The sequence below is a fragment of the Balaenoptera ricei genome, chromosome 9 (genome assembly GCF_028023285.1).
Source record: "Balaenoptera ricei isolate mBalRic1 chromosome 9, mBalRic1.hap2, whole genome shotgun sequence".
Lineage (NCBI taxonomy): Eukaryota > Metazoa > Chordata > Mammalia > Artiodactyla > Balaenopteridae > Balaenoptera > Balaenoptera ricei.
The window spans coordinates 95,693,039-95,720,964 of NC_082647.1; the positions used below are offsets into that span (position 1 = coordinate 95,693,039).

General features: G+C 42.2%; 1 protein-coding gene and 1 long non-coding RNA gene across 3 annotated transcripts in view; one reads left to right on the forward strand and one right to left on the reverse strand.

The window, feature by feature from the left end:
- LHFPL3 (LHFPL tetraspan subfamily member 3) overlaps positions 1-25,402 on the forward strand; it is a 597,562-nt gene extending 572,160 nt beyond the window's left edge. Inside the window, exons 3-4 of the mRNA XM_059934134.1 lie at positions 24,977-25,022; positions 25,337-25,402. Of these exons, the coding sequence (XP_059790117.1) occupies positions 24,977-24,996 (20 nt within the window). The 3' untranslated portion in view covers positions 24,997-25,022; positions 25,337-25,402. The remainder of the gene's footprint in view (positions 1-24,976; positions 25,023-25,336) is intronic.
- The window catches only part of LOC132372087 (uncharacterized), a 102,303-nt gene that overhangs the window by 30,566 nt on the left and 43,811 nt on the right, over positions 1-27,926 (reverse strand). The window lies entirely within an intron of this gene.

Consider the following 27,926-nt stretch of genomic DNA (forward strand, 5'->3'; position numbering starts at 1 on the left):
TGCGGAGCACAGGCTCCAGACGCGCAGGCTCAGTAGTTGTGGCTCACGGGCCTAGTTGCTCCGCGGCATGTGGGATCTTCCCAGACCAGGGCTCGAACCCGTGTCTCCTGCATTGGCAGGCAGATTCTCAACCACTGCGCCACCAGGGAAGCCCCCAGAATGTCTTTTTATTTATCATTTATTTTTAGAAGTGCATCCTGAAATATTTAAAGGTAATTTGAAATGGTTCCTACACACACACACGCACAAAATGATATTTGACAAAATGTTAACCAGTATTGAATTTAGTGAGGGATACATGGATCATCATATATTCTATTATGTGTTTGAATATTTTCACAATAAGAAGTGAGAAAAAGAAAAAGACCCCGAATAGCCGAAGCAATCTTGAGAAAGAAAAACGGAGCTGGAGGAATCAGGCTCCCTGACTTCAGACTATACTACAAAGCTAAAGTAATCAAGACAGTATGGTACTGACACAAAACCAGAAATATAGATCAATGGAACAGGAGAGAAAGCCCAGAGATAAACCCACGCACATATGGTCACCTTATCTTTGATAAAGGAGGCAAGAATATAGAATGGAGAAAAGACAGCCTCTTCAATAAGTGGTGCTGGGAAAACTGGACAGCTACATGTAAAAGAATGGAATTAGAACACTCCCTAACACTGTATACAAAAATAAACTCAAAATGGATTAAAGACCTAAAGGTAAGGCCAGACACTATAATACTCTTAGAGGAAAACATAGGCAGAACACTCTATGACATAAATCACAGCAAGATCCTTTTTGACCCACCTCCTAGAGAAACGGAAATAAAAACAAAAAGAAACAAATGGGACCTAAAGAAACTTAAAAGCTTTTGCACAGCAAAGGAAACCATAAACAAGACGAAAAGACAGCCCTCAGAATGGGAGAAAATATTTGCAAATGAAGCAACAGACAAAGGACTAATCTCCAGAATATACAAGCAGCTCATGCAGCTCAATATCAAAGAAACAAACAACCCAATCCAAAAATGGGCAGAAGACCTAAATAGACATTTTTCCAAAGAAGATATACAGATTGCCAACAAACACATGAAATAATGCTCAACATCATTAATCATTAGAGAAATGCAAATCAAAACTACAATGTGATATCATCTTACACCGGTCAGAATGGCCATCATCAAAAAATCTACAAACAATAAATGCTGGAGAGGGTGCGGAGAAAAGGGAACCCTCGTACACTGTGGGTGGAATGTAAATTGATACAGCCACTATGGAGAACAGTATGGAGTTTCCTTAAAAAACTAAAAATAGAACTACCATATGACCCAGCAATCCCACTACTGGGCATATACCCTGAGAAAACCATAATTCAAAAAGAGTCATGTACCACAATGTTCATTGCAGCAGTATTTACAATAGCCAGGACATGGAAGCAACCTAAGTGTCCATCAACAGATGAATGGATAAAGAATATGTGGCACATATATACAATGGAATATTACTCAGCCATAAAAAGAAATGAAATTGAGTTATTTGTTGTGAGGTGGATTGACCTAGAGACTGTCATACAGAGTGAAGTAAGTTAGAAAGAGAAAAACAAATACCATATGCTAACACATATATATATGGAATCTAAAAAAAAAAAAAAAGGTTCTGAAGAACTTAGGTGCAGGACAAGAATAAAGACGCAGACGTAGAGAATGGACTTGAGGACACAGGGAGTGGGAAGGGTAAGCTGGGACAAAGTGAGAGAGTGGCATGGACATATATACACTACCAAATGTAAAATAGATAGCTAGTGGGAAGCATAGCACAGGGAGATCAGCTCGGTGCTTTGTGTCCACCTAGAGGGGTGGGATAGGGAGGATGGGAGGGAGACGCAAGAGGGAGGAGATATGGGGATATATGTATATGTATAGCTGATTCACTTTGTTATACAGCAGAAACTAACACACCATTGTAAAGCAATTATACTCCAATAAAGATGTTAAAAAAAAAAAAAGTGAGAAAAAGAACACATGGGGAGAAATCTCACAGAAGCACATACCCTACATTTGCCAGAGAAAAAAACCTGCAGACTGCCCTGGGTATACCAGGGTGGGAGGCATGAACTTGTTACGGACTGAATTATGTCTCCCCCCAAATTCATTATGTTGAATTTTAACCCCCAAAACCTCAGAATGTAAACATATTTGGAGATAGGCTCTAAAATGAGGTCATTAAGAAGGGCCCTAATCCAATATGACTGGAATCCTTATAAGAAGAGAAGATTTGGACACAGACACATACAGGGAAGGTGATGTGAAGACGCAGGGATAAGACAGCTGTCTAGGAGCCAACGAGAGAGGCCTGGAGCAGATCCCTCAGAAGGAACCAACCCTGTTGGCACCTTGGCCTGGAACTTCTAGCCTCCACAACTGTGAGAAAATAAATTCCTGTTGTTTAAGCCACCAAGTCTGTGGTACTGGGTTAAGTCAGCCCTAGCAAACTAATAGAGAACACCTTGATTTGCCACCAAAGCCCAGGAAGCTTTTCCTGTATCCCCCTCCCAGCCCTCTCCCCCTGACACTGCAATCTGGACACTGTAGAATCTATACTGGGCAGAACAGGGCTGCAAGGCTCATCAGAAGGTCGTTGCCCTGAGCAGACCTGGATTGCAGCTGCTAGATGCACATACTCCCCACCCCAGAGACTGTGCATCTGAGCAGCTGCAGTCCAAGTCTGACACGTATTGGTCCTTTACCTTTGTGGGTTTTCTGTCTTAAAAGCTAAGAAGCTGTGTGTGTGTGTGTGTGTGTGTGTGTGTGTGTACGCATGCACACGTGTATTGGGGAAGAGGGAATCTAGCTTTAAAAGCCCTGTAGCTAATATTTATTTATTCTAATGAATAATTAATATTTAACATTTAGAATCACAATTGATATTCAGTTGGTGTGCTGCCATACTCGACTGTTCAAGTATTTAAGTAACTTCAGGCTTGTGGATAAATAGCATTACCTTCCTCATCACCCCAGCTCCTCTCTGGAGACTCCCCACAATCCAGCAGCTGCTGAGTTAATGCCTGGCACCAGAAGGTGCTCCAGAACCTGCTCCAGCAGCCTTGCCCTCCACTCTGGTAGGAACAGCTGTCTCTGCCCACACTAGCTGTTACATGTTTTCCCAGTCCATCTCTGCTTAGTGCGCCCCCAGCTCCCAGCACTGTCCTCTAAATTCTTTATGATGCATTATTTCACCACAGCTCCAAAGCATGTTAGTCTTTCTGTTTACATATGAAGAAACTGAGGGTCAGAGAAATTAAAGTAGCCCAGGGACACAGGCAGAGTTCGTAACCACTGCTCCCTATTTTCTGACTGTACCCCCTGGAACTGGTATGTCAGAATTCTTTTCTCCTTAGAAGAAAAAGCAGAGTAGTCAAGAAGAGTTCAGAGGCTGCAGCCCAAGGTCCTGGGGAGTCTGGGTTTTCTCGTGGCTCCCCTTTTCTCCAGGTCAAATCTCCCCAGATAAAAACACTGATATAGGTGCTGGGTCATAGTAAAAACACACGTAGAACAAGCTGTCCTGTAACCAAACAGCTTCTAAAGCTGCACAGCGATTCCAGGCTCTCCTCACTGCAGGCACTACGGGAACAGAAGAGGACCTCTCACCTGCAGCCGTGGTGCCCGTTGGAGGGCAAGGCAGGGCTGAACAGGTGGGTATGACCCACTTTAACCTTTCAAAGCAGTGGCAAAAGTCTGCACAGCTGTCCGAGGAACACCTGGACATTATTTTGGCCCTGAGAGTTTTGTTGTAGGAACCTTGCACTCAAGTCCCTGACAGTGACCTGCCCACTTATGGGACACTCACTCGGGCCCTCCGGTCGTGCAGTACAGGAAGGCCCACCTCCTTTCACCCTGGCCCTGGCCCCCTGATTTCCTTGTGACCTTCTAGCTTTGTTTCTGCCTTTCCCATGGCACTTAACCCCAGCGTGACCTGAAGACTCTATAACCCTAAAAACCAGTCCTGCTAACCAGCTGGCCTGGGTACAATAGCACTTGGAAAGCAAAGTCATGGGACTGAAACCAAAAGAAAACCTATTCATGAGAGAAGCAGCTGGCAGCTGGAAAACAGAAGGAGAGAGAAAGAAAGGCCAGTCCCTACCTCCTACAGGACCCGATTAACTGGGGATTTCACAGTAAGAGTCACTCAACCTGCCTGAGACCCCTCCCCTCTCCTGATGAAGGCAGTGATGCTTATCGGAGCCCCTCCCCCCCCCAATCCCCACATCCTTCCCCGCGGGGCTCAGGAGAGCGATCCTGCTGACAGGAGCTTTGAGATGGAAAGCAGTGAGGAGAGGGCGTGGGGAGGACCGCGGCTGCCCTGGGCAGTCAAGAGACGCTCTCCATCTAAGGCTCCTCTCCTATTAAGCACCCATGAGATGTTTCTGAGGACATATGTTAAATCATTTAAAATAACTGCTAAGTAATTGTATTCATTTAAAAATTTCACGAGTAGTATATTTTCAATGAAGAAAAAAGAGGGGAAAAAAAGGAGAGGAAAGTCACCCATAATACAACTAGGACATAACCACTTTCAACATTTAGTACATATATGTTTTCACTCAAAAAACTAGATATTACAGTATATATCCTCAACAATAGATCATAAACATCTTTCCACGTCCGTGTAACCACTTCTACCACTCCCTTTTAGTGGCTGCAGTGTGTTTTATTGTATGGATAAAAGGTAGTGGTTTAAGCCAATCCCCTACTGCAGTTCATTTGGATTGTTTCTGATGGAATTTAAATTCTTTTATGAAGTGGCAGACGCTGAGACCAGAGGGGATGATATCGCAGCCTTTTAAAGTTCTCAACCCCATCATGCCCACCACCCTGACTGCTTGGCATTTTGTACACTGTGTTCCCTTATAGTCGACCTCAGGAAGTTTCCAGATGTTTTGCTGCATGATCCCCATCCGGAAACAGGTGTGGTAGGAGCCCCAGCCTCATCTCTTACTTGGGCTTCCCCCTCTTAGCCCTCAGAGACAACAGATCACAGCTGAGGCAAAAAAAAAAAAAAAAAAAAGTGGTATCAACCAGATCTCATTTCCAGCATCTTTACTTTATTAGCAGACAGTGATTTCCCAACTACACTGTTGGCGTCTCCCTGCCTGCAATAGGGTTTCTGCCTGATTAGGCTCTGGAACTTGCTAGCAGGAGTTATAATACTCCTGCGGTGGGAGAGGGATGAGATGGGGTAGGGACGAAGAGATACCAAGCAGGAAACACACACACACACACACACACACACACACACACACACTCCGTGGCCTGAGATGGGGTAGGGACGAAGAGATACCAAGCAGGAAACACACACACACACACACACACACACACACGCATGCTCCGTGGCCTATACACAAAGGAGATGAGAAGCTTTTATAAGGAGACAAAAGTTACATCTTATGCATTTCAGAGGGAGAAAAGCCAGGACCTAGGAACTGAATACAGGTGTCTATTTTGCCCCAAAGGGGGGGTGCCAGTGTCGGAGGCGTTCTGTGGGTGCTGAGCCAGCTTTGGGCTGGTGTTGTCCGGTATCTGTTTTACAGCAGTCTCTTGAAGTCTCCCTCATATTGCTTGAACGTCTTTCCCTTTTCTCATTTCCTCATTGTGACGTCAAGAACACCCTTGAGACCACAGAGTACCTTTAAATGACTAAGATACAGCTTCTGAGGGAAAAAGAAACGAGGAGGGGTCAGCGGAGGCCGCTCCTGCTCTCGGCAATGGAAGGGAGGTGGGGGGAGGGGGAGCCTCCCCCTTCCGGCAGGCGTGTCTGGACAGAGCAGGACAGCCACACCCTGACTTCCCCATTTCCTGCTCTTGATGGGACCCACCCTCTCCAAACTGCCCACACTTGAAAAGCTGAAGCCATCTTTGTCTTCTCTTTTCCTCCCACACCTAAGTGTCAAGTTCTGTAGGCTCTTTCTTCCCACTTCCCCACTCCCATCCCTTCCTTTGCATTTCCACAGCAACTGCCCTAACTCAGGCCTTTCCCCAGCTTCCTACAAGTCCTCACCTTCTCTACTCCACCGTCTTAAGCCCTCCTAGCCCATCCTTACCGACCAGATTCATGTTCCTAATTAGTGATTTGCATTATGTGTGCTCCTGCTGCAAAACTCCCCATGGACCCCATGGCCTGGCAGGAAAAGACCACCACAACTAGGCTTTGTCCTGCTCTCCCACCCTGTTCTCACCCTAGCTGCTTCCGTCGTCCACTTCCACGCAATCCAGTCTTCCCTGGAAGGCCCACCTTTCCCTGGAATTCCACCTCCCGGAATGCCCAGCCTTTCTCATCTTTGCCTTTGGAATCAGAATGACCCTTGGAAGCGAATCTCCATGAACCTTTCACTTACCTCTGAACCACAAGAAAGTACTCCCTCTTCTATGGCTTTATTCTCTGTACCTTTCTCTGTCCTGTATTTTATTATCTGGTTAATGTCTTATCTCTCCTATTGAATTACATTTCCTAAAGGGCAGGGGCCTGAGTTTTGTCGGTCATTGTATTGCCTGCAGCCCCAGGGAATTCTGAGTTTGTGTGAGCTGGTTTGGTAATTATGGGCAATTATCCTGGCAGCTCTGTTGGATACACTACAGGCTTGAAGACATGGTCACTGGCCCTGGAAGGCTCAGAGGCTCACCCACCTCCTAGATTCCTAGGTATGAGGACAGATGCCCACACTTGCCAAAAGAGTGTAGGCTGGTGTTATAGACTGAATTGTGTCCCCCCCAAAATTCACACGTTTAAATCCTAACCCCTAGTACCACAGAAGGTGACTTTATTTGGAGATAGGGTCTTTACCAAGGTAGACAGGTTAAATGAGGTCATTAGGGTGGATTCCAATTCAATTTGACTGGGGTCCTTATAAAAAGGGGACATGTGGACCTCGAGACAGACAAGCAGAGAGCAAAAAATGATGTAAAGACACAGAAAAGACATCATCTATAAGACAAGGAACTCCGGAGGCCACCAGAAGCTAGGACAGAGGCCTGGAACAGGTCCTTCCCTCACAGCTCTTAGAAGGAACCAATCCTGCCCACACCTTGATTTCTGACTTCTAGCTTCCAGACTGTGAGACAATAGTTTTCTTTTATGATAAAACACTCAGTTTGTGGTGCTTTGTTGGGGCAGCCCCAGCAAACTTATACGTCTGGATTCCTGAGAAACGTGAGGAGGGCAAAGCCAAGTCATAAAGGTGCTCTGGGCAGGAAAGCAGTGGACCCTCAGCACCAGTAGCCCATGCCAGCAGCTGAGCCGAGGGCAAGGGCCAGCAGTTGGCCTGCCTGACACAGCTCTTTGAAGAGAGTGTTCTGCTTCTGCATTTGGGCAGAGGAGGGTGGCATTAGGGATGGGGGCAGGAAACCGCACTGAAGGGCAGACTGTCCTTCCAGGCTCCAGATGCTTCCAGCCAAACTCTTTTAAAATGCAAGAAATGGAAAGACATCATAAGCTCTGCAGAGACTCAGAGCTCTGCCCTGGAAACCCCTCCCTAATTACCACCTTCCACTGTGGCTCCTGGTGCCTCCCTCCTCCTCAGCAGGGGGCCAGGGATGTGGACATGCCTCTTCTCCTGACTCAAAGGGTCATTTCTTGAACGCTCCTTACAAAAATATGCCTTCCCACCCTGGGGAGCCTCACCAGACACACTAATTGTATTAGGATTGATTGGATATAATTAAGTTCACTGAGTGGAACGGCTCCGCATTAGCAGACAGGAAAACTAAGGTATGGTGGGCCTCACCTTCAGGCTGGCTGCTGGCAGGAAACAGATGCCAGAGCTTCTGGCCCACCTGGAGTCAGTCCCATAACCTCCCATAGCGAAGGTAGTAGGCAGGGAAAAGCAAGAGCAAAAGCAGTGAGCTCAGAAGGAAGTATGTGCCTGGGGCCCAGGACCGTGGAACAGCTATACCACCATATATATATAGCGAACACGCCACTATAAGAGCGAACGCTTAGGCACCAGGGCCTCGCTCTGAGCACTCTAAGCCTGTGCTGCCCAGTACAGGAGCCACTGGCCACATGTGGTTACTGGACACTTGACATGTGGCTAGTCCTCCAAACTGAGATATATTGTTACAGTGAAATACACACTGGACTTGGAAGACTTAGTATGAAAAAATGAATATAAATATTAATATTTTAAAAATACTGATTACATGTTAAATGGATACTGTGTCTATATGCTGTGTTAAATAGATTATATTACTAAAATTAATTTCACTTATTTCTTTTTGCTTTTTTAAATATGGTGACTGGCTGGGACAACGTTAAATGTACCAACATTCACATTATAGGGGTCCCAGAAGGAAAAGAGAGAGAGAAAGGACCCAAGAAAATATTTCCCATGTTAGGGAAGTCAAAAACTTCCCTAACATGGGAAAGGAAATAGCCACCCTAGTTCAGGAAGCACAGAGAGTCCCGGGCAGGATAAACCCAAGGAGAAACATGCCGAGACACATAGTAATCAAAATTGATAAAAATTAAAGACAAAGAAAAATTATTGAAAGCAACAAGGAAAAAACGACAAATAACATACAAGGGAACTCCCATAAGGTTAACAGCTGATTTCTCAGCAGAATGGCATGATATATTTAAAGTGATGAAATAGAAGAACCTACAACCAAGATTACTCTACCCAGCAAGGATCTCATTCAGATTCAACGGAGAAATCAAAAGCTTTACAGAAAAGCATAAGCTAAGAGAATTCAGCACCACCAAACCAGCTCTACAACAAATGCTAAAGGAACTTCTCTAAGTGGGAAATACAAGAGAAGAAAAGTACCTACAAAAATGAACCCAAACAATTAAGAAAATGGTCATAGGAACATACATATTGATAATCACCTTAAATGTGAACGGATTAAATGCTGTAACCAAAAGACACAGGCTCGCTGAATGGATACAAAAACAAGACCCATATATACGCTGTCTACAGGAGACCCACTTCAGACCTAGGGACACATACAGACTGAAAGTGAGGGCATGGAAAAAGATATTCCATGGAAATGGAAATCAAAAGAAAGCTGGAGTAGCAATACTCATATCAGATAAAATAGACTCTAAAATACAGAATGTTACAAGATACAAGGAAGGACACTACATAATGATCAAGGGATCAATCCAAGAAGAAGATATAACAATTATAAATATTTATGCACCCAACATAGAAGCACCTCAGTACATAAGGCAAATGCTAACAGCTATAAAAGAGGAAGTCAACAGTAACACAATAACATTTGGGGACTTTAACACCTCATTTACACCAATGGACAGATCATCCAAATAGAAAATTAATAAGGAAACACAAGCTTTAAATGACACAATAGACCATATAGATTTAATTGATATTTATAGGACATTCCATCCAAAAACAGCAGATTACACTTTCTTCTCAAGTGTGCACGGAACATTCTCCAGGATAGATCACATCTTGGGTCACAAATCAAGCCTCAGTAAATTTAAGAAAATTGAAATCATATCAAGCATCTTTTCCAACCACAACTCTATGAGATTAGAAATAAATTACAGGGAAAAAAACGTAAAAAATACAAACACATGGAGGCTAAACAATATGTTACTAAATTACCAAGCGATCACTGAAGAAATCAGAGGAAATCAAAAAATACCTAGAGACAAATTACAACGAAAACACAACGATCCAAAACCTATGGGATGCAGCAAAAGCAGTTCTAAGAGGGAAGTTTATAGCAATACAATCCTACCTCAAGAAACAAGAAAAATCTCAAATAAACAATCTAACCTTATACCTAAAGGAAATAGAGAAAGAAATACCAAAAAAAAAGCCAAAGTTAGCAGAAGGAAAGAAATCATAAAGATCAGAGCAGAAATAAATGAAACAGAAACAAAGAAAACAAGAGCAAAGATCAATAAAACTAAAAGCTGGTTCCTTGAGAAGATAAACAAAATTGATAAACCTTTAGCCAGACTCATCAAGAAAAAGAGGGAGAGGACTCAAATCAATAAAATTAGAAATGAAAAAGGAGAAGTTACAACAGACACCACAGAAATACAAAGCATCATAAGAGACTACTACAAGCAACTCTGTGCCAACAAGATGGACAACTTGGAAGAAATGGACAAATTCTTAGAAAGGTATAACCTTCCGAGACTGAACCAGGAAGAAATAGAAAATATGAACAGACCACTCACAAGTAATGAAATTGAAACTGTGATTAAAAATCTTCCAACAAACAAAAGCCCAGGACCAGATGGCTTCACAGGTGAATTCCATCAGACATTTAGAGAAGAGCTAACACCTATCCTTCTCAAACTCTTCCAAAAATTTGCAGAGGAAGGAACACTCCCAAACTCATTCTATGAGGCCACCATCACCCTGATACCAAAACCAGACAGAGATACTACAAAAAAAGAAAATTACAGACCAGTATCACTGATGAATATAGATGCAAAAATCTTCAACAAAATACTAGCAAACAGAATCCAACAACACATTAAAAGGATCATACACCATGATCAAGTGGGATTTATCCCAGGGATGCAAGGATTCTTCAATATATGCAAATCAATCAATGTGATACACCATATTAACAAATTGAAGAAGAAAAACCATATGATCATCTCAATAGATGCAGAAAAAGCTTTTGACAAAATTCAACACCCATTTATGATAAAAACTCTCCAGAAAGTGGGCATAGAGGGAACCTACCTCAACATAAAAAAGGCTGTATACAACAAACCCAAATCAAACATCATTCTCAATGGTGAAAAACTAAAAGCATTTCCTCTAAGATCAAGAACAAGAAAAGGATGTCCACTTTACCACTATTATTCAACATAGTTTTGGAAGTCCTAGCCACAGCAATTAGAGAGGAAAAAGAAATAAAAGGGATCCAAATTGGAAAAGAAGAAGTAAAACTGTCACTGTTTGCAGATGACATGATACTATACATAGAGAATCCTAAAGATGCCACCAGAAAACTACTAAGAGCTAATCAATGAATTTGCTAAAGTTGCAGGATACAAAATTAACGCACAGAAATCTCTTGCATTCCTATACGCTAACAACGAAAGATCAGAAAGAGAAATTAAGGAAACAATCCCATTCACTATTGCAACAAAAAGAATAAAATACCTAGGAATAAACCTACCTAAGGAGGTTAAAGACCTGTACTCAGAAAACTGTAAGACACTGATGAAAGAAATCAAAGATGATGCAGGGCTTCCCTGGTGGCGCAGTGGTTGAGAATCTGCCTGCCAATGCAGGGGACACGGGTTCGAGCCCTGGTCTGGGAAGATCCCACATGCCGCAGAGCAACTGGGCCCGTGAGCCACAATTACTGAGCCTGCGCGTCTGGAGCCTGTGCTCCGCAACAGGAGAGGCCACGATAGCGAGAGGCCCGCGCACCGCGATGAAGAGTGGCCCCCGCTTGCCACAACTAGAGAAAGCCCTCGCACAGAAACGAAGACCCAACACAGCCAAAAATAAATAAATAAATAAATTTAAAAAAAAAAAAAAAAAAAAAAAGATGATGCAAACAGATGGAGAGATATACCGTGTTCTTGGATTGGAAGAATCAATATTGTGAAAATGACTATACTACCCAAAGCAATCTACAGATTCAGTGCAATCCCTCTCAAATTACCAATGGCATTTTTTACAGAACTAGAATGAAAAATCTTAAAATTTGTATGGAGACACAAAAGACCCCAAATAGCCAAAGCAATCTTGAGGGGAAAAATTGGAGCTGGAAGAATCAGACTCCCTGACTTCAGACTATACTACAAAGCTACAGTAATCTAGATGATATGGTACTGGCACAAAAACAGAAATATAGATCAATGGAACAGGATAGAAAGCTCAGAGATAAGCTCACACACCTATGGTCAACTAATCTATGACAAAAGAGGCAAGAATATACAATGGAGAAAAGACAGTCTCTTCAACAATTGGTGCTGGGAAAAGTGGACAGCTACATGTAAAAGAATGAAATTAGAACACTCCCTAACACCATACACAAAGATAAACTCAAAATGGATTAAAGACCTAAATGTTAAGACAGGCCACTATAAAACTCCTAGAGGAAAACATAGGAAGAACACGCTTTGACATAAATCACAGCAAGATCCTTTTTGACCCACCTCCTAGAGAAATGGAAATAAAAACAAAAATAAACAAATGGGACCAAATGAAACTTAAAAGCTTTTGCACAGCAAAAGAAACCATAAACAAGATGTAAAGACAACCCTCAGAATGGGAGAAAATATTTGCAAATGAATCAACAGACAAAGGATTCATCTCTAAAATATATAAACAGCTCATGCAGCTCAGTATTAAAAAAAACAAACAACCCAATCAAAAAATGGGCAGAAGACCTAAATAGACATCTCTCCAAAGAAGATATACAGATGGCCAAGAAGCAGATGAAAGGCTGCTCAACATCACTAATTATTAGAGAAATGCAAATCAAAACTACAATGAGGTATCACCTCACACCAGTTAGAATTGGCATCATCAGAAAATCTACAAACAACAAACGCTGGAAAGGGAAATGTGGAGAAAAGGGAACCCTCTTGCACTGTTGGTGGGAATGTAAATTGATACAGCCACTATGGAGAACAGTATGGAGGTTCCCTAAAAAACTAAAAATAGAATTACCATATGACCCAGCAATCCCACTAGTGGGCATATGCCCAGAGAAAACCATAATTCAAAAAGACACATGCACCCCAGTGTTCATTGCAGCACTATTTACAATAGCCAGGTCATGGAAGCAACCTAAATGCCCATCAACAGACGAATAGATAATGAAGATGTGGTACATATATACAGTGGAATATTACTCAGCCATAAAAAGGAAGAACATTGGGTCATTTGTAGAGACGTGGATGGACCTAGAGACTGTCGTACAGAGTAAGTCAGAAAGAGAAAAACAAATATCGTGTATTAACGCATATACGTGGAATCTAGAAAAATGGTATAGATGAACCTGTTTGCAAGGCAGAGGTAGAGACACAGATGTAGAGAACAAACTTATGGACACCAAGGGGGGAAAGTGCGGGTGGGTGGTGGTGGTGTGATGAATTGGGAGATTGAGATTGACATGTATACACTAATATGTATAAAATCGATAACTAATAAGAACCTGCTGTATAAAAAATAAATAAATAAAATAAAATTTAAAAATAATATATGGTGGCTGGAAAAGTTTATAAATTACACAATAGTCTCACATTTATATTTCTCTTGGAAGGAACTGCTCTAAACACAGCATCACGCCTAATCTTTAGCACAACCCAGTGGAGTGGTGCTAGTCTCAGTTCCCTTTTACAGAGATAACGCTCAATCCCTGAGAGGTTAAGAAACTTGCCCAAAGACACACAGCCAGTAAGAAGAGGAAAAAAAACCCAAGGGAGTTCAAGAGTGGCAGCAGAACCATGAGTATGGCTTGAACTAGGACAGTGGCAGGGAAATAGGGAAAATGAGCAGATGGAAACCCATTCTTAGGTAGAAATACTTGCCACCAAGGACTGTGTGTGAGGAGCAGTGATGAGGAGGAAAGGATGGCTCCGGGTGTCTGGCCTGAAGCATAGAAGCTTTTGGGTCACAGGGCCTGAGTGACACAGGGAAAGAGACGTGGATGTATAATGTTCAATCCCAACTTTTCCGTTTACTGACTGTCTTATCCGGAAGTTATGTCACCTTTCAGGACTCAATTTCCACAGTTGGAAAATGGGAATAATAGAACCTCTTATAACAGAGTTGTTATGAAAAAGAAACAGGAAGATGTATATAGAAGTGCTGCATATGTGTTTGTTGGGTAATTGTTTAAAAAGAGAGACGGGTTTCAGGAATCTGAAACACTCCTGTCCTCCCCTTTCCTGTCATTTCCCAGGCTGCTCAATCGATGATTAGCTCCCGGCCCACCTCCCCTGGGAAGCACATCAAAGGAAGCACCAGTGGAATGGCTTATCTCTCCCAGGGAGACCGCCCAACTAGGGTCACTGCCCCTTTCTCACCCGAGGAGCTGGGCCAGGGCCATAAACCCGGACAAACTCTCACAATGTCAGGTCAGCCCTGGGCAGAGATCCAAGATGTGGAGCCCATCTGGGCTCTTCTTCCCACCCGACAAGGGTCAGGATTCCTGGTGCAGAGGCCCACAGATGCTCAGCCATATACCTTCAGGGGCAAACTCAGCCTCCTCTCAGAGAGTGTCTTCACTGTGCCAGGACAGAACCCTCCCAATCCTGTCCGATGCCACTATATTCTATGAGAATGGTGCCCCCTGGAGTTGTGTAGCAAGACCTCTGTGAATCAAAGCCAATTGCTGGCTGCCTCCTCTTAGTCCTACAAAGCCCAGGCAGATCTGAGAAACAGGTGAAGGGTGTTTTGAGAGCTGTCTCCATCCCTTCTGTAATCCCAGACAGGAGCCTGCCCTGAATCCTGCTTTTCCTTACATACTGCCGTTGCAGATGGAAGGAGATCTGAACTGAATGAGGGGCCCTTCCACCATCCTGCCCTGGCCTTGATCCTGACCTTGGTACACTAAGTTGACGTTCCTATCTGTCACTCCCGTTAGATTGGGCAGGGTAGATCTTGCTCTAGTCTGGTCCATGGTGCTTAGTGAATGTTTGTTGAATGAATAAGTCCATCTCTGCTAAGATCTCTACCAGTAATTGTTTCCCACAGAGATGGTTGTATTATAACAGCTCCTTCTTTAAAACCAAGACAACTTCAAGAGCCGAAGGACTGACCACGGTACTGATGGTATACCTGCCATGACCTTAGGGAAAAGGAGCCTTTTCAGTCCTTCTCAGATGATACCAAGTAGGCAACGTTCTCCTGCTAATGCTTGCCCCAGCCTCCCTGTAAAAGGTTTCAGGTGGGCTGGATAGAGCCCTTGGAGGGGGCTTTCCAGCTGGATTCCCTGACAGAATTCTCTGTCACAAGGCTGACTTTTCTAACATCTCCATTCAACTTCAATATCCAGGCCTGGGATATCAGAGCCACACTTTCCACACCTTCTGAAGGACCCTCACCTCCTGATTAATTGTCATGGGGCTTTTCCACGTCTCCGATTTCCGAATGTTTGCGAACAATATCATCATTTCTCAGCTGGGTGGAGTCTAGGGTGAGGTGATGAAGGCACTCGCCTCAGGTGTAAAATTTATGGGGCACCAAAAAACTCAGTAATTAAGATAAACAATATTTGGATATAATCATTAAAAAAATTCAAAACTAATGCAAAATAATCCATGATGAACAAAATATCAAAAGAAAAAATTTTAAAGATTACATTAAGTATTATTTATCTCTACTACTGAGTTTTTTGGTGCCCCCTGAAATTGTGTGCTGAGGTGAGTACCTCACTGAGCTCAGTCAGGCTAGTTTCAGTCTCTCCAGAGTGGAGTGTCCTAACCTCAGCTCCCGTCTCTAACTGCTGCTGGCTTTAGTACAGACTGTAACTTGTGAGAACTGGCTTGAAGGAGATTAGTAAGATGGTGATTGGTCTGGGGCCCATTTACCGCCTTCCGAGAGCCATGCAAACAGATAAGCAGGGGGCCAAGTCTATTGTTCCAGAGTTCCCACTGGCCTTGAATGGCCCTTGGGCTCTGCGGTCTGGTGATCAGAGGGGTAAAGTTTTCTGAACAATTCTAGGCCTTTGATATGGTTGCCAACACCCGCATTTTTCATTCTGGGAACAGTGCCACCCAGGGCCACAACCCCCCCTCCGCCACCTAAGAGAGGAAGTGGCTGCTGGTGGCGGATGGGACAGGTCCTGCGAGGGCAAGGGTCAGGAGGACAGAGCAAAGGGTCAGGAGGACGGAGCAGTGTCTCTTATCCTGGCTGCCCGTCCTTTTCCCTCTGGTACACGCTGACCTCCCCACCCTTTTGCACTTTCCAAACCTGTGCTTATCTTATTCCTCTGTCCGCCTTGGCCAATGCAGACACACATCTCTGCTCCTCCCTATGGAGAAGCTGTCCCAGCACTTCCCAGTATGTAAAGATTTCCCTTGAGCTGGTTCAGAACTTGGCCCTGGCTCTGTGTTTATGTCCTGACCCCACTGCAGTTTCTTTTTTCAAAAATGCGAGAGAGTGAGCTCTCTTGTTCTGGAAGCAGGGAGACACAGCCTCAAGTTCCTCTAATGATGCCTTTAGAACTCTCTTCTGAAGAACTGGGGCAACAAATTCATCAACACAGTTCCTCTGGGGGAGGCACCATGTGGGGATGCCCCCAGAAGAGGCGGTATCTGTGCTAATTTGACTGCTGTTTTGGAGGAACGCAGGTGAAGGTGAGGTAGTTTCCACTACGCAAAATATTTTTTCCACTTCCTGTTCTTTGCTATTTTGCTTTCTTCCGGTGTTAAACCACCGGAGTTTCAGAATCAGATGAAACTTATGGTGAAGGCCTGCCACATGGGCTCTATTCCCCAGAATCTGGTGACCCAACTAGATTCCACGAGGCCAATCAAAGGACAAGCTTTTGCAATAGCAGAACTCACTGTCCTGAATCAGGCGCTTGAGAGTAAGCCTGGATCTCTTGAGGTCTTTCTTCCTAACGCTGACCTGAGGGAGATGGGCATTTTTTTCTGGGAAAGGGTCTGCGTATTTCCACTTCAGCCCCGACATCTCCCTAGGAATGACTAGGGGGTTTCTTTCACCATCATCTGGCCCCTGTGAGGAAGCAAGGAAACGCAGCAGAGGGCCTGGGGGAACCCCTTCAACGAGAGCCTGACAGCAGATCAGGCTCTCCGAACCGGAGGTGTGGGCGTGTGTTATGTTGCTGCGCAACTAAAGGCAACCAAGCAGCAAACCGCAGAAGGCAGAGCCCGTTACGGAGGTGGAGTTTCAAGCACCTCGTGTCCCCTCAGGGACTGGGCCCAGCTAGATCAAGGGAAAAGGCGGCCTCCAAAAGTCCTCAGTGACGCAAAGGAAGTCAGGGGATACAGTCAGAGGCTAGTCACCACTGACTCACAGTCTGAACGGTAGAGCAGGAACGAGCTGCCAGCGGCAGGCGCTCGGACCCCTGGCTTTACTGATAAAGGAGCTGGAAGCCAGAAAGAAACTGATCGGGATCCCACTGCCAGGGTCAGAGCCAGAACCACTGCCCTTATGGCCTTCTGTTTGTTTAGCTTTAACAATTTGCAAACTCTCTCATGTGCTTTAGTTTCATCCGATCCTGAACTAAGAGCAAATATTTATCCTTCAAGGGAGAGGCCAGATGAGAACTGCTTTATTTCCTCATATGGGAGGGGAAGAGTATGTTTCTAATGGAAGTCTTCCTAGGATTAAATGAGTTAATAATTTTGGGGATTCAAGAGGATATAATAAAGGACACCCCCCTCATCCCTTACAAAGCTCTAATTAAGGGATGGGCATAAAGAAATCAAACAAATGGGATCAAAATGTCAACTTTATCCTGATAGGTTTTATATTGGAGTCAGTGGTTTATACGTGTGGGTAAGTGAACCCCAGAATTAGGCCGGGTACCCACACAGGCTGGAGCAGCCCTCCCAGGTGGGAACTGTCCCTGTAAACCACGCATCATGGGAGAAGAGCGCCAATAGAGGCTCTAAAGGAGGCTGGCTGCCAAGAGAAGGAAGACAGAGAGAGGCTGAGCTATGCATTTGGGGTTCCTACTCCCCACACTCACCACTGAGAAGCTGCTTCTCCTCCCCTTCCCGTCCTCCTGTCCCTCCCCACTGTTGGGGAGGAGTGAGTCAAGGAAAAGGGAGAGGTCAGAAATCTTCCACCAGAAGAGCTTCCCCCGTGTGGAAGGAAACATCAGGGGTGAGCAATAATTTTTTCCAACCTATTAAATACGTGTAAACACTTAGTACTTGGTACAATAGTAAGTGCTCAATAAAAGTTAGCTGTTACTATTATTATTCTGACTATAGCCTGTTAGTCATACCAGAGACTGCCTTACCTTCATCGGTGTGACTTCTCTAATTGTATCTGCCCTTATTAGATGTGTGACCTTGGGTATGTTAGTTAACATCCCTAAACTTCAGTGTCTGCCTCTATAATAACAATAGTACCTACCCTATAACTGGGGGGAACTACATGATTTAAGTGGAAAAGACTTAGCACGATGCCTGGAGCATAGTAAACATTCAATGTATGGTGACTAGTGCTGTTATAAAAAGAACTTGGGAGTCCAGAGCAAAATAAATGCAAAATTAAAACTGAGGCATGATTGATTTAGAGGAGGCATGTAAAGGAAAGTCTGGCTACTATATGTTAGAATTAGAGCAATTGCTCCCATTGGATCTACAATCTGGACACCTGAGAGTGAATCCCTGGAAGTATTGCCAAACCTTTTGGGCTTTTTCCCATCACTTTCCATACAAGGAGGAGAAAGTCTCAGTCTGGTGTTGACCTTGGGAAGATGATGATATTCTTGAAGCTGTGAGCTCCTTGGGAAGGATGACTAAGTGCTGTTTTATGTGTGGACTAAAATGGCTTCAGCCAGTCACAAAATTTAAGGGCCACTGTCTGAGCTCCAGGAGGATAGAAGCTGAGGTTGTTTTATTCACTGCTTTGTCTTTAGCACCTAGCATGGTGTCTGACACATAGCAAACATTTATTAAATATTTGGTGAATAAGTAAGTGAACTGGCAGGTTGCTCTCCACACGAGTGATGGGGAGATGGTACCTAAGATGTGGTCTGACTCCTTGTCTAGATCTAAGGAATGCTGAACCAGAAACATTCCTACAATCCCTGACTTTGTTTGGTCTTACATAGGGGAGGAGGGAGGGAGGGGGAGGAGACTAAGTTGCAGAACTAGAGATTGCTGCTTTTTTTCTTCAAAACTGCAATGGGTGTTATTTTGAATATAGGAGCTTGAGTTATTCGTGCTAAGGAGTTCCTATACCAAATGAGATAAGAAAGAGTGAAAGATGGAATATCTTAGCAATCAGGGTAAACTATACCAACAGCTCACTTTGAGACAGGGATGGATGTAGGACACTGGCAGATTTAATGAGATTTCATCCTAAAGTCTCAGACACTCAAAGAAGCTATCAGCACACTTTATATAATAGCACAAGACTGGAAACAACACAGATGTCCATCTATAAGGGACATCTACACAATCGAGTATTGTGCAGTTGTAAAAAAAGAAGTGGCTCTGTGTATCAACATGATCTCTGGGATATCTTGTTAAGTGAAAAAAAGCAAGATGCAGAACAGTGTGTAGAGTATATTACTATTATCTGAAAAAGTGAAATGCAACTACTTATATGTATTTGCCTTTTTTAAAGGAAATATAAACCAAAGACTAGTAAAATTGGTTATCTGTAAGGAGGGGAGTGATGGAGTGAAGGGGAGAGAAATAAGACACTAGGCTTCTGTCAGTGTACTTTATCTTGTAGGTTTGACTTTGGAACCATGTCTATGCTTTAAATAATTATAAAGCAAATTTTAATAAAGATGGGTTAAAAAAAAGAAATTCCTAAAGATTGAGAGTAAATAAAACAAATGAATCTAATTGTGTATCGAATTAGTGGCAACTATACAGAAAGGAATTATTTCTAATAACTTTATATATTAAATTGACTCTATCCCTACTATGATATATCCTAAAGATAAAAAGGAACTGTGTCTTAGTTTGCTAGGGCTGCTATAACAAAGTACCATAGGCTGGGTGGCTTACACAACAAAAATTTATTTCCTCACAGTTCTGGAAGCTGGAAGTCTTAAAATCAAGGACTCAGCAGGGTCAGTTTCTTCCAAGGCTCCTCTCCTGGGTGTGTCGATGGCTATCTTCACCCTGGGTCTTCACACAGTCTTCTGTGCATGTCTCTGTCCTAATCTCCTCTTCTTATAACAAGACCATTCATAGGATAAGGACCCACCCTAATGAACTCACTTAACCTTAATTACCCCTTGGAAGACCCTATCTCCAAATACAGTCACATTCTGAGGTACTTCAGCATATTAATTTGGAGGCACACAGTTCAACCCATAACAAACTGTAAAGAAATTTAAAACTATATTCCATATTGCAGTAGTAATATTGGTATTGTGTGTGTACAGTTTTTTAGCCCCAGCTAAGGCCCCAGACACCTTGAAGCAAAGATAAACCATACCTGTTTTCCTTCCCAAATTCCTGACCCATAAAATCACAAGCAAAATTTAAAAGTTATTTAAGCTGCTGAGTTAAGGGATAATTTGTTATGCAACAATAGTAACCATGAGAGGGCAGACAGCAGAAGCAAGAAGAACTACAATCCTGCAGCCTGTGGAACAAAAGCCACATTCACAGAAAGATAGACAAGATGAAAAGGCAGAGGGCTATGTACCAGATGAAGGAACAAGATAAAATCCCAGAAAAACAACTAAATGAAGTGGAGATAGGCAACCTTCCAGAAAAAGAATTCAGAATAATGATAGTGAAGATGATCCAGGACCTCGGAAAAACAATGGAGGCAAAGATCGAGAAGATGCAAGAAATGTTTAACAAACACCTAGAAGAATTAAAGAAAAAACACCTAGAAGAATTAAAGAACAAACAATCAGAGATGAACAATAGAATAACTGAAATGAAAAATACACTAGAAGGAATCAGTAGCAGAATAACTGAGGCAGAAGAACGGATAAGTGACCTGGAAGACAGAATGGTGGAATTCACTGCTGCAGAACAGAATAAAGAAAAAAGAATGAAAAGAAATGAAGACAGCCTAAGAGACCTCTGGGACAACATTAAACGCAACAACATTCGCATTATATGCGTCCCAGAAGGAGAAGAGAGAGAGAAAGACCCGAGAAAATATTTCCCATGTTAGGGAAGTCGAAAACTTCCCTAACAGGGAAAGGAAATAGCCACCCAAGTCCAGGAAGTGCAGAGAGTCCCAGGCAGGATAAACCCAAGGAGAAACACGTCGAGACACACAGTAATAAAATTGACAAAAATTAAAGACAAAGAAAAATTATTGAAAGCGACAAGGGAAAAATGACAAATAACATACAAGGGAACTCCCATAAGGTTAACAGCTGATTTCTCAGCAGAAACTCTGCAAGCCAGAAGGGAGTGGCATGATATATTTAAAGTGATGAAAGGGAGGAACCTACAACCAAGATTACTCTACCGGGCAAGGATCTCATTCAGATTCGATGGAGAAATCAAAAGCTTTACAGACAAGCAAAAGCTAAGAGAATTCAGCACCACCAAACCAGCTCTACAACAAATGCTAAAGGAACTTCTCTAAGTGGGAAACACAAGAGAAGAAAAGGACCTACAATAACAAACCCATAACAATTAAGAAAATCGTCATAGGAACATACATATCAATAATTACCTTAGGGCTTCCCTGGTGGCACAGTGGTTGGGAGTCTGCCTGCTAATGCAGGGCACACGGGTTTGCGCCCTGGTCTGGGAGGATCCCACATGCCGCGGAGCAACTGGGCCCGTGAGCCACAACTGCTGAGCCTGCACGTCTGGAGCCTGTGCTCCGCAACGAGAGAGGCCACGATGGTGAGAGGCCCGCGCACCGCGATGAAGAGTGGCCCCCGCTTGCTGCAACTAGAGAAAGCCCTAGCACAGAAACGAAGACCCAACATAGCAATCAATCAATCAATAAATAAATCTTTAAAAATAATAATAATAATAATAATTACCTTAAACGTGAATGGATTAAATGCTCCAACCAAAAGACACAGGCTCGCTGAATGGATACAAAAACAAGACCCATATATACGCTGTCTACAGGAGACCCACTTCAGACCTAGGGACACATACAGACTGAAAGTGAGGGCATGGAAAAAGATATTCCATGGAAATGGAAATCAAAAGAAAGCTGGAGTAGCAATACTCATATCAGATAAAATAGACTCTAAAATACAGAATGTTACAAGATACAAGGAAGGACACTACATAATGATCAAGGGATCAATCCAAGAAGAAGATATAACAATTATAAATATTTATGCACCCAACATAGAAGCACCTCAGTACATAAGGCAAATGCTAACAGCTATAAAAGAGGAAGTCAACAGTAACACAATAACATTTGGAGACTTTAACACCTCATTTACACCAATGGACAGATCATCCAAATAGAAAATTAATAAGGAAACACAAGCTTTAAGTAGCACAATAGACCATATAGATTTAATTGATATATATAGGACATTCCATCCAAAAACAGCAGATTACACTTTCTTCTCAAGTGCGCACGGAACATTCTCCAGGATAGATCACATCTTGGGTCACAAATCAAGCCTTAGTAAATTTAAGAGAATTGAAATCATATCAAGCATCTTTTCTGACCACAATGCTATGAGATTAGAAATAAGTTACAGGGAAAAATACACTAATGATGAAAAATCTGAAAGAGAAATTAAGGAAACACTCCCATTTACCATTGCAACAAAAAGAATAAAATACCTAGGAATAAACCTACCTAAGGAGACAAAAGACCTGTATGCAGAAAACTATAAGACACTGATGAAAGAAATTAAAGATAATACAAACAGATGGAGAGATATATCATGTTCTTGGATTGGAAGAATCAACATTGTGAAAATGACTATGCTACCCAGAGCAATCTACAGATTCAGTGCAATCCCTCTCAAATTACCAATGGCATTTTTAAAATTTATTTATTTATTTATTTGTTTGTTTGTTTATTTATTTATTTATTTATTTCTGTCTGTGTTGGGTCTTCGTTTCTGTGCAAGGGCTTTCTCTAGTTGCGGCAAGCGGGGGCCGCTCTTCATCACAGTGCATGGGCCCCTCACTATCGTGGCCTCTCTTGTTGCGGAGCACAGGCTCCAGATGCGCAGGCTCAGTAATTGTGGCTCACGGGCCCAGCTGCTCTGCGGCATGTGGGATCTTCCCAGACCAGGGCTCGAACCTGTGTCCCCTGCATTGGTAGGTGGATTCTTAACCACTGTGCCACTAGGGAAGCCCCCAATGGCATTTTTTATAGAACTAGAACAAAAAATCTTAAAATTTCTATGGAGATACAGAAGACCCCGAATAGCCAAAGCAATCTTGAGAAAGAAAAATGGAGCTGGAGGAATCAGACCCCCTGATTTCATACTATACTACAAAGCTACAGTAATCAAGACAATATGGTACTGGCACAAAAACAGAAATATAGATCAATGGAACAGGATAGAAAGCCCAGAGATAAACTCATGCACCTATGGTCAACTAATCTATGACAAAGGAGGCAAGGATATACAATGGAGAAAAGACAGTCTCTTCTGGGAAAACTGGACAGCTACATGTAAAAGAATGAAATTAGAACACTCCCTAACACCATACACAAAAATAAACTCAAAATGGATTAGAGACCTAAATGTAAGACTGGACAGTATAAAACTCTTAGAGGAAAACAAAGGAAGAACACTCTTTGACATAAATCACAGCAAGATCTTTTTTGATCCACCTCCTAGAGTAATGGAAATAAAAACAAAAATAAACAAATGGGACCTAATGAAGCTTAAAAGCTTTTGCAAAGCAAAGGAAACTACAAACAAGGCGAAAAGACAGCCCTCAGAATGGGAGAAAATATTTGCAAACGAATCAACAGGCAAAGGATTAATCTCCTAAATATATAAACAAGCTCATGCAGCTCAGTATTAAAAAGCAAACAACCCAATCAAAAAATGGGCAGAAAACCTAAATAGACATCTCTCCAAAGAAGACATACAGATGGCCAAATAGCACATGAAAAGCTGCTCAACATCACGAATTATTAGAGAAATGCAAATCAAAACTATGAGGTATCACCTCACACCAGTTAGAATGGGCATCATCAGAAAACCTACAAACAACAAATGCTGGAGAGGGTGTGGAGAAAAGGGAACCCTCTTGCACTGTTGGTGGGAATGTAAATTGATACAGCCACTATGGAGAACAGTATGGAGGTTCCCTAAAAAACTAAAAATAGAATTACCATATGACCCAGCAATTCCACTACTGGGCATATACCCAGAGAAAGCCATAATTCAAAAAGACACATGCACCCCAACGTTCATTGCAGCACTGTTTACAATAGCCAGGTCATGGAAGCAACCTAAATGCCCATCGACAGATGAATGGATAAAGAAGATGTGGTACATATATACAATGGAATATTAGCCATAAAAAGGAACGAGATTGCATCATTTGTAGAGACGTGGATACATCTAGAGACTGTCAGACAGAGTGAAGTAAGTCAGAAAGAGAAAAACAAACATCATATATTAACGCATATATGTGGAACGTAGAAAAATGGTACAGATGAACCAGTTTGCAGGGCAGAAATAGAGACACAGATGTAGAGAACAAACGTATGGACGCCAAGGGGGGAAAGTGGTGGGGGAGTGGTGGTGGTGTGATGAATTGGGAGATTGGGATTGACATATATACACTAATATGTATAAAATGGATAACTAATAAGAACCTGCTGCATAAAAAAACAAATAAAATAAAATTCAAAAGTTAAAAAAAAAAACAGTAGTAACTATAACAGAAGCATTTTTGTCCCCACCCCCTACCAAAAATAAGCCATTGTGGGCAGGGGGTGGGAGGTGGGGGGCAGGGATTGAATTTTGTCAAGCCTCTAGATATGACTCTACCTACCAGTTTACAGGATTATGGAATATGTTAGGGGAATACGATGCCACAGAAATACAATCAGAAAAGTCCAGAATGTGTAAATCTCTGCAGGACAAATAATCTGGCTTTTTCAACAACAACAAAAAGAAAGTTGCAAAAAAAAAAAAAGTTGAAGGAAGAGGAAAAAAGAAGGGGAATTTGTTGGTTAAAAATCTTGAGAGACAGATCAACCAAATTCGACGTGTGGGCTTTGGATCCTGATTCAGATAGACCTAAACAAAAATATTATTTATGATACAATTGGGAAAATATGAATACTTATGGGATATTTGATAGTATTAAAATTATGGTTAATCTTTTCAAGCTTGATCATTTTATTGTGGTTATATTTTGTCCTGTTTTCTTTTGTTTTAAGGGTCTTTATCGAAGAGATAGATGCTGAAGAATATGGATGAAATGAGGTAATGTGTGGGTTTTTTGTCAAAATGATCATGTGTGTTGTGGAAATTGGGGATATAGGTAGTGGAAGGATATAGATGAAACATGATTGGTCATGGATTGATAATTTTTTAAGCAGGGTGACGAGTGCATAGGAGCTTATTTTACTGTTTTTTCTAATGTTGTATGTTTGAAAATGTCCATAATCAAAAGGGTTGTTGTTGTTGCTTTTTTTGTTTTTTTTGAGCAGAAAACTTTATCCTTCAAAAGATTTGAAGGTATAATTTACCTAACAAGCATTTCATTCAACATTAATTGAGCACTTCCTATGTGCCAGGCACTAAGCTAAACTCTGGGGCTGCAGAAGTGGATCCGTCATGGTACTGCCTCCTTGAAGCTAGCCCATGGTCTAGTGGCCAAGCAAGCATGTACACAGATGAAGTATAAGAAGAAAAAACTTGCTAAGTACTGCAAAAAAGGAATGGGCAGTCTGTCTAGAACAGAGTTTCAACAAAGAGTTCATCTTCAACAAATCCATTCCCACCAACCCTGACTTAGATGCTTGACTCAGCATTTACAGCCGGGTCCCCCAAGGCCTAGCATAATATAGGTTTGAACTTGTGTAGAAAATACAACCTCAAACTATTTGAAAAACTCCATGTGTTATGATATGACTGCAGCTTTCCCAACGTTACAGAGGGGCTCAACTTCATGTATCTACTTCATGCTTGTCTTAGTCAGCTCGGGCTGCCATGACAAAATACCAAAGATGGGGTGGCTGAAACAAAAGACATTTACTTCTCACTGTTGTGGAGGCTGAGTCCAAGACCAGGGTGTCAGCAGAATTGGTTCCTGATGACAGCCCTCTTCCTTGCTCAAAAGTAGCAGCCTGCTGGCTGTGTCCTCACATGGGGAGAAGGAGTGAGTACCTGGGTGTCTCTTCTCCAATCCCATCATGAGGGCCCCAGTCTCATGCTTTCGCCTAAAACCAGTTATCTCCTAAAGATTTCATCTCCAAATATCATTGCCTGGGGGTTAGGGCTTCATCATGGGCATTTGGGAGGGGTACAGTCAGTCCATAGCCGTGGTCTACTTCAGTGTATCTTTACGGTATGGTCCATAGACCCAACTGCATCAGCATCACCTGTTGAGCTTTTTAAAAATATTCAATATCAGAAACCTTGCCCCAGATTTGGTAGGTCTGAGCTGGGCCCTGGCATCTGACTTTTTAATAACCTCCTGGTCAATGTCTCAAGCATGCTAGGTGAGAACCACTGACTTAGAAATGGCCAGTCCGTTAGGGTTGGCCACATCTGGGGGGAGGGGCAACTTAAACATTAAATTTCATAAGGTCAGTATTTCCATCCCCCAATTTCTACTTTCTAATTTTTTTAATTTAATTTTTATTGGAATATAGTTGATCTACAATGTTGTGTTAGTTTCTGGTGTACAGCAAAGTGAATCCATTATACATATACCTATATCCACCCATTTTTAGATTCTATTCCCATATAGGGCATTACAGAGTACTGAGTAGAGTTCCCTGTGCTATACAGTAGGTTCTTATTACTTATCTATTTTACATACAGTAGTGTGTATATGTCAATCCCAATCTCCCAATTTATCCCTCCTCCCCCCACCTCCTTTCCCCCTTGGTAACCATAAGTGTGTTTTCTACATCTGTGACTCTATTTCTGTTTTGTAAATAGGTTCATTTGTACCATTTATTTTAGATTCCACATAGAAGTGATATCATATGATATTTGTCTTTCTCTTTCTGACTTACTTCACTCAATATGACAATCTCTAGGTCCATCCATGTTGCTGCAAATGGCATTATTTTGTTCATTTTTATGGCTTAGAAATATTCCATTGTATATATATATCCCACATCTTCTTTATCCATTCCTCCATCGATGGACATTTAGGTTGCTTCCATGTCCTGGATATTGTATATAGTGCTGCAATGAACATTGGGGTGCGAGTATCTTTTCAAATTATGGTTTTCTCCAAATATATGCCCAGGAGTAGGATTGCTGGATCATATGGTAGCTCTATTTTAATTTTTTAAGGAAGCTCTATACTGTTCTCCATAGTGTACTGTTCTCCATAGTGGCTGTATCAATTTACATTCCCACCAACAGTGTACATTCCCTTGTCTCCACACCCTCTCCAGCATTTATTGTTTGTAGATTTTTTGATGATGAGCATTCTAACTGGTGTAAAGTGATACCTCATTTTAGTTCTGATTTGCATTTCTCTAATAATTAGTGATGTTGAGCAGCTTTTCATGTGCCTCTTGGCCATCTGCATGTCTTCTTTGGAGAGATGTCTATTTAGGTCTTCCACCCATTTTTTGATAGGGTTGTTAGGTTTTTTTTTTTTTTTTATATTAAGCTCCATGAGCTGTTTGTATATTTTGGAGATTAATCCCCTGTTTGTCGCTTTGTTTGCAAATATTTTCTCCCATTCTGAGGGTTGTCTTTTCGTCTTGTTTATGGTTTCCTTTGATGTGCAAAAGCTTTGTAGTTTCTTTAGGTCCCATTTGTTTCTTTTTGTTTTTATTTCCATTTCTCTAGGAGGTGGGTCAAAAAGGATCTTGCTGTGATTTATGTCATAGAGTGTTCTGCCTATGTTTTCCTCTAAGAGTATTATAGTGTCTGGCCTTACATTTAGGTCTTTAATCCATTTTGAGTTTATTTTTGTATACAGTGTTAGGGAGTGTTCCAATTTCATTCTTTTACGTGTGGCTGTCCAGTTTTCCCAGCACCACTTATTGAAGAGGCTGTCTTGTCTCCATTGTATATTCTTGCCTCCTTTATCAAAGATAAGGTGACCATATGTGTGTGGGTTTATCTCTGGGCTTTCTCTCCTGTTCCATGGATCTATATTTCTGTTTTTGTGCTGGTACCATACTGTTTTGATTG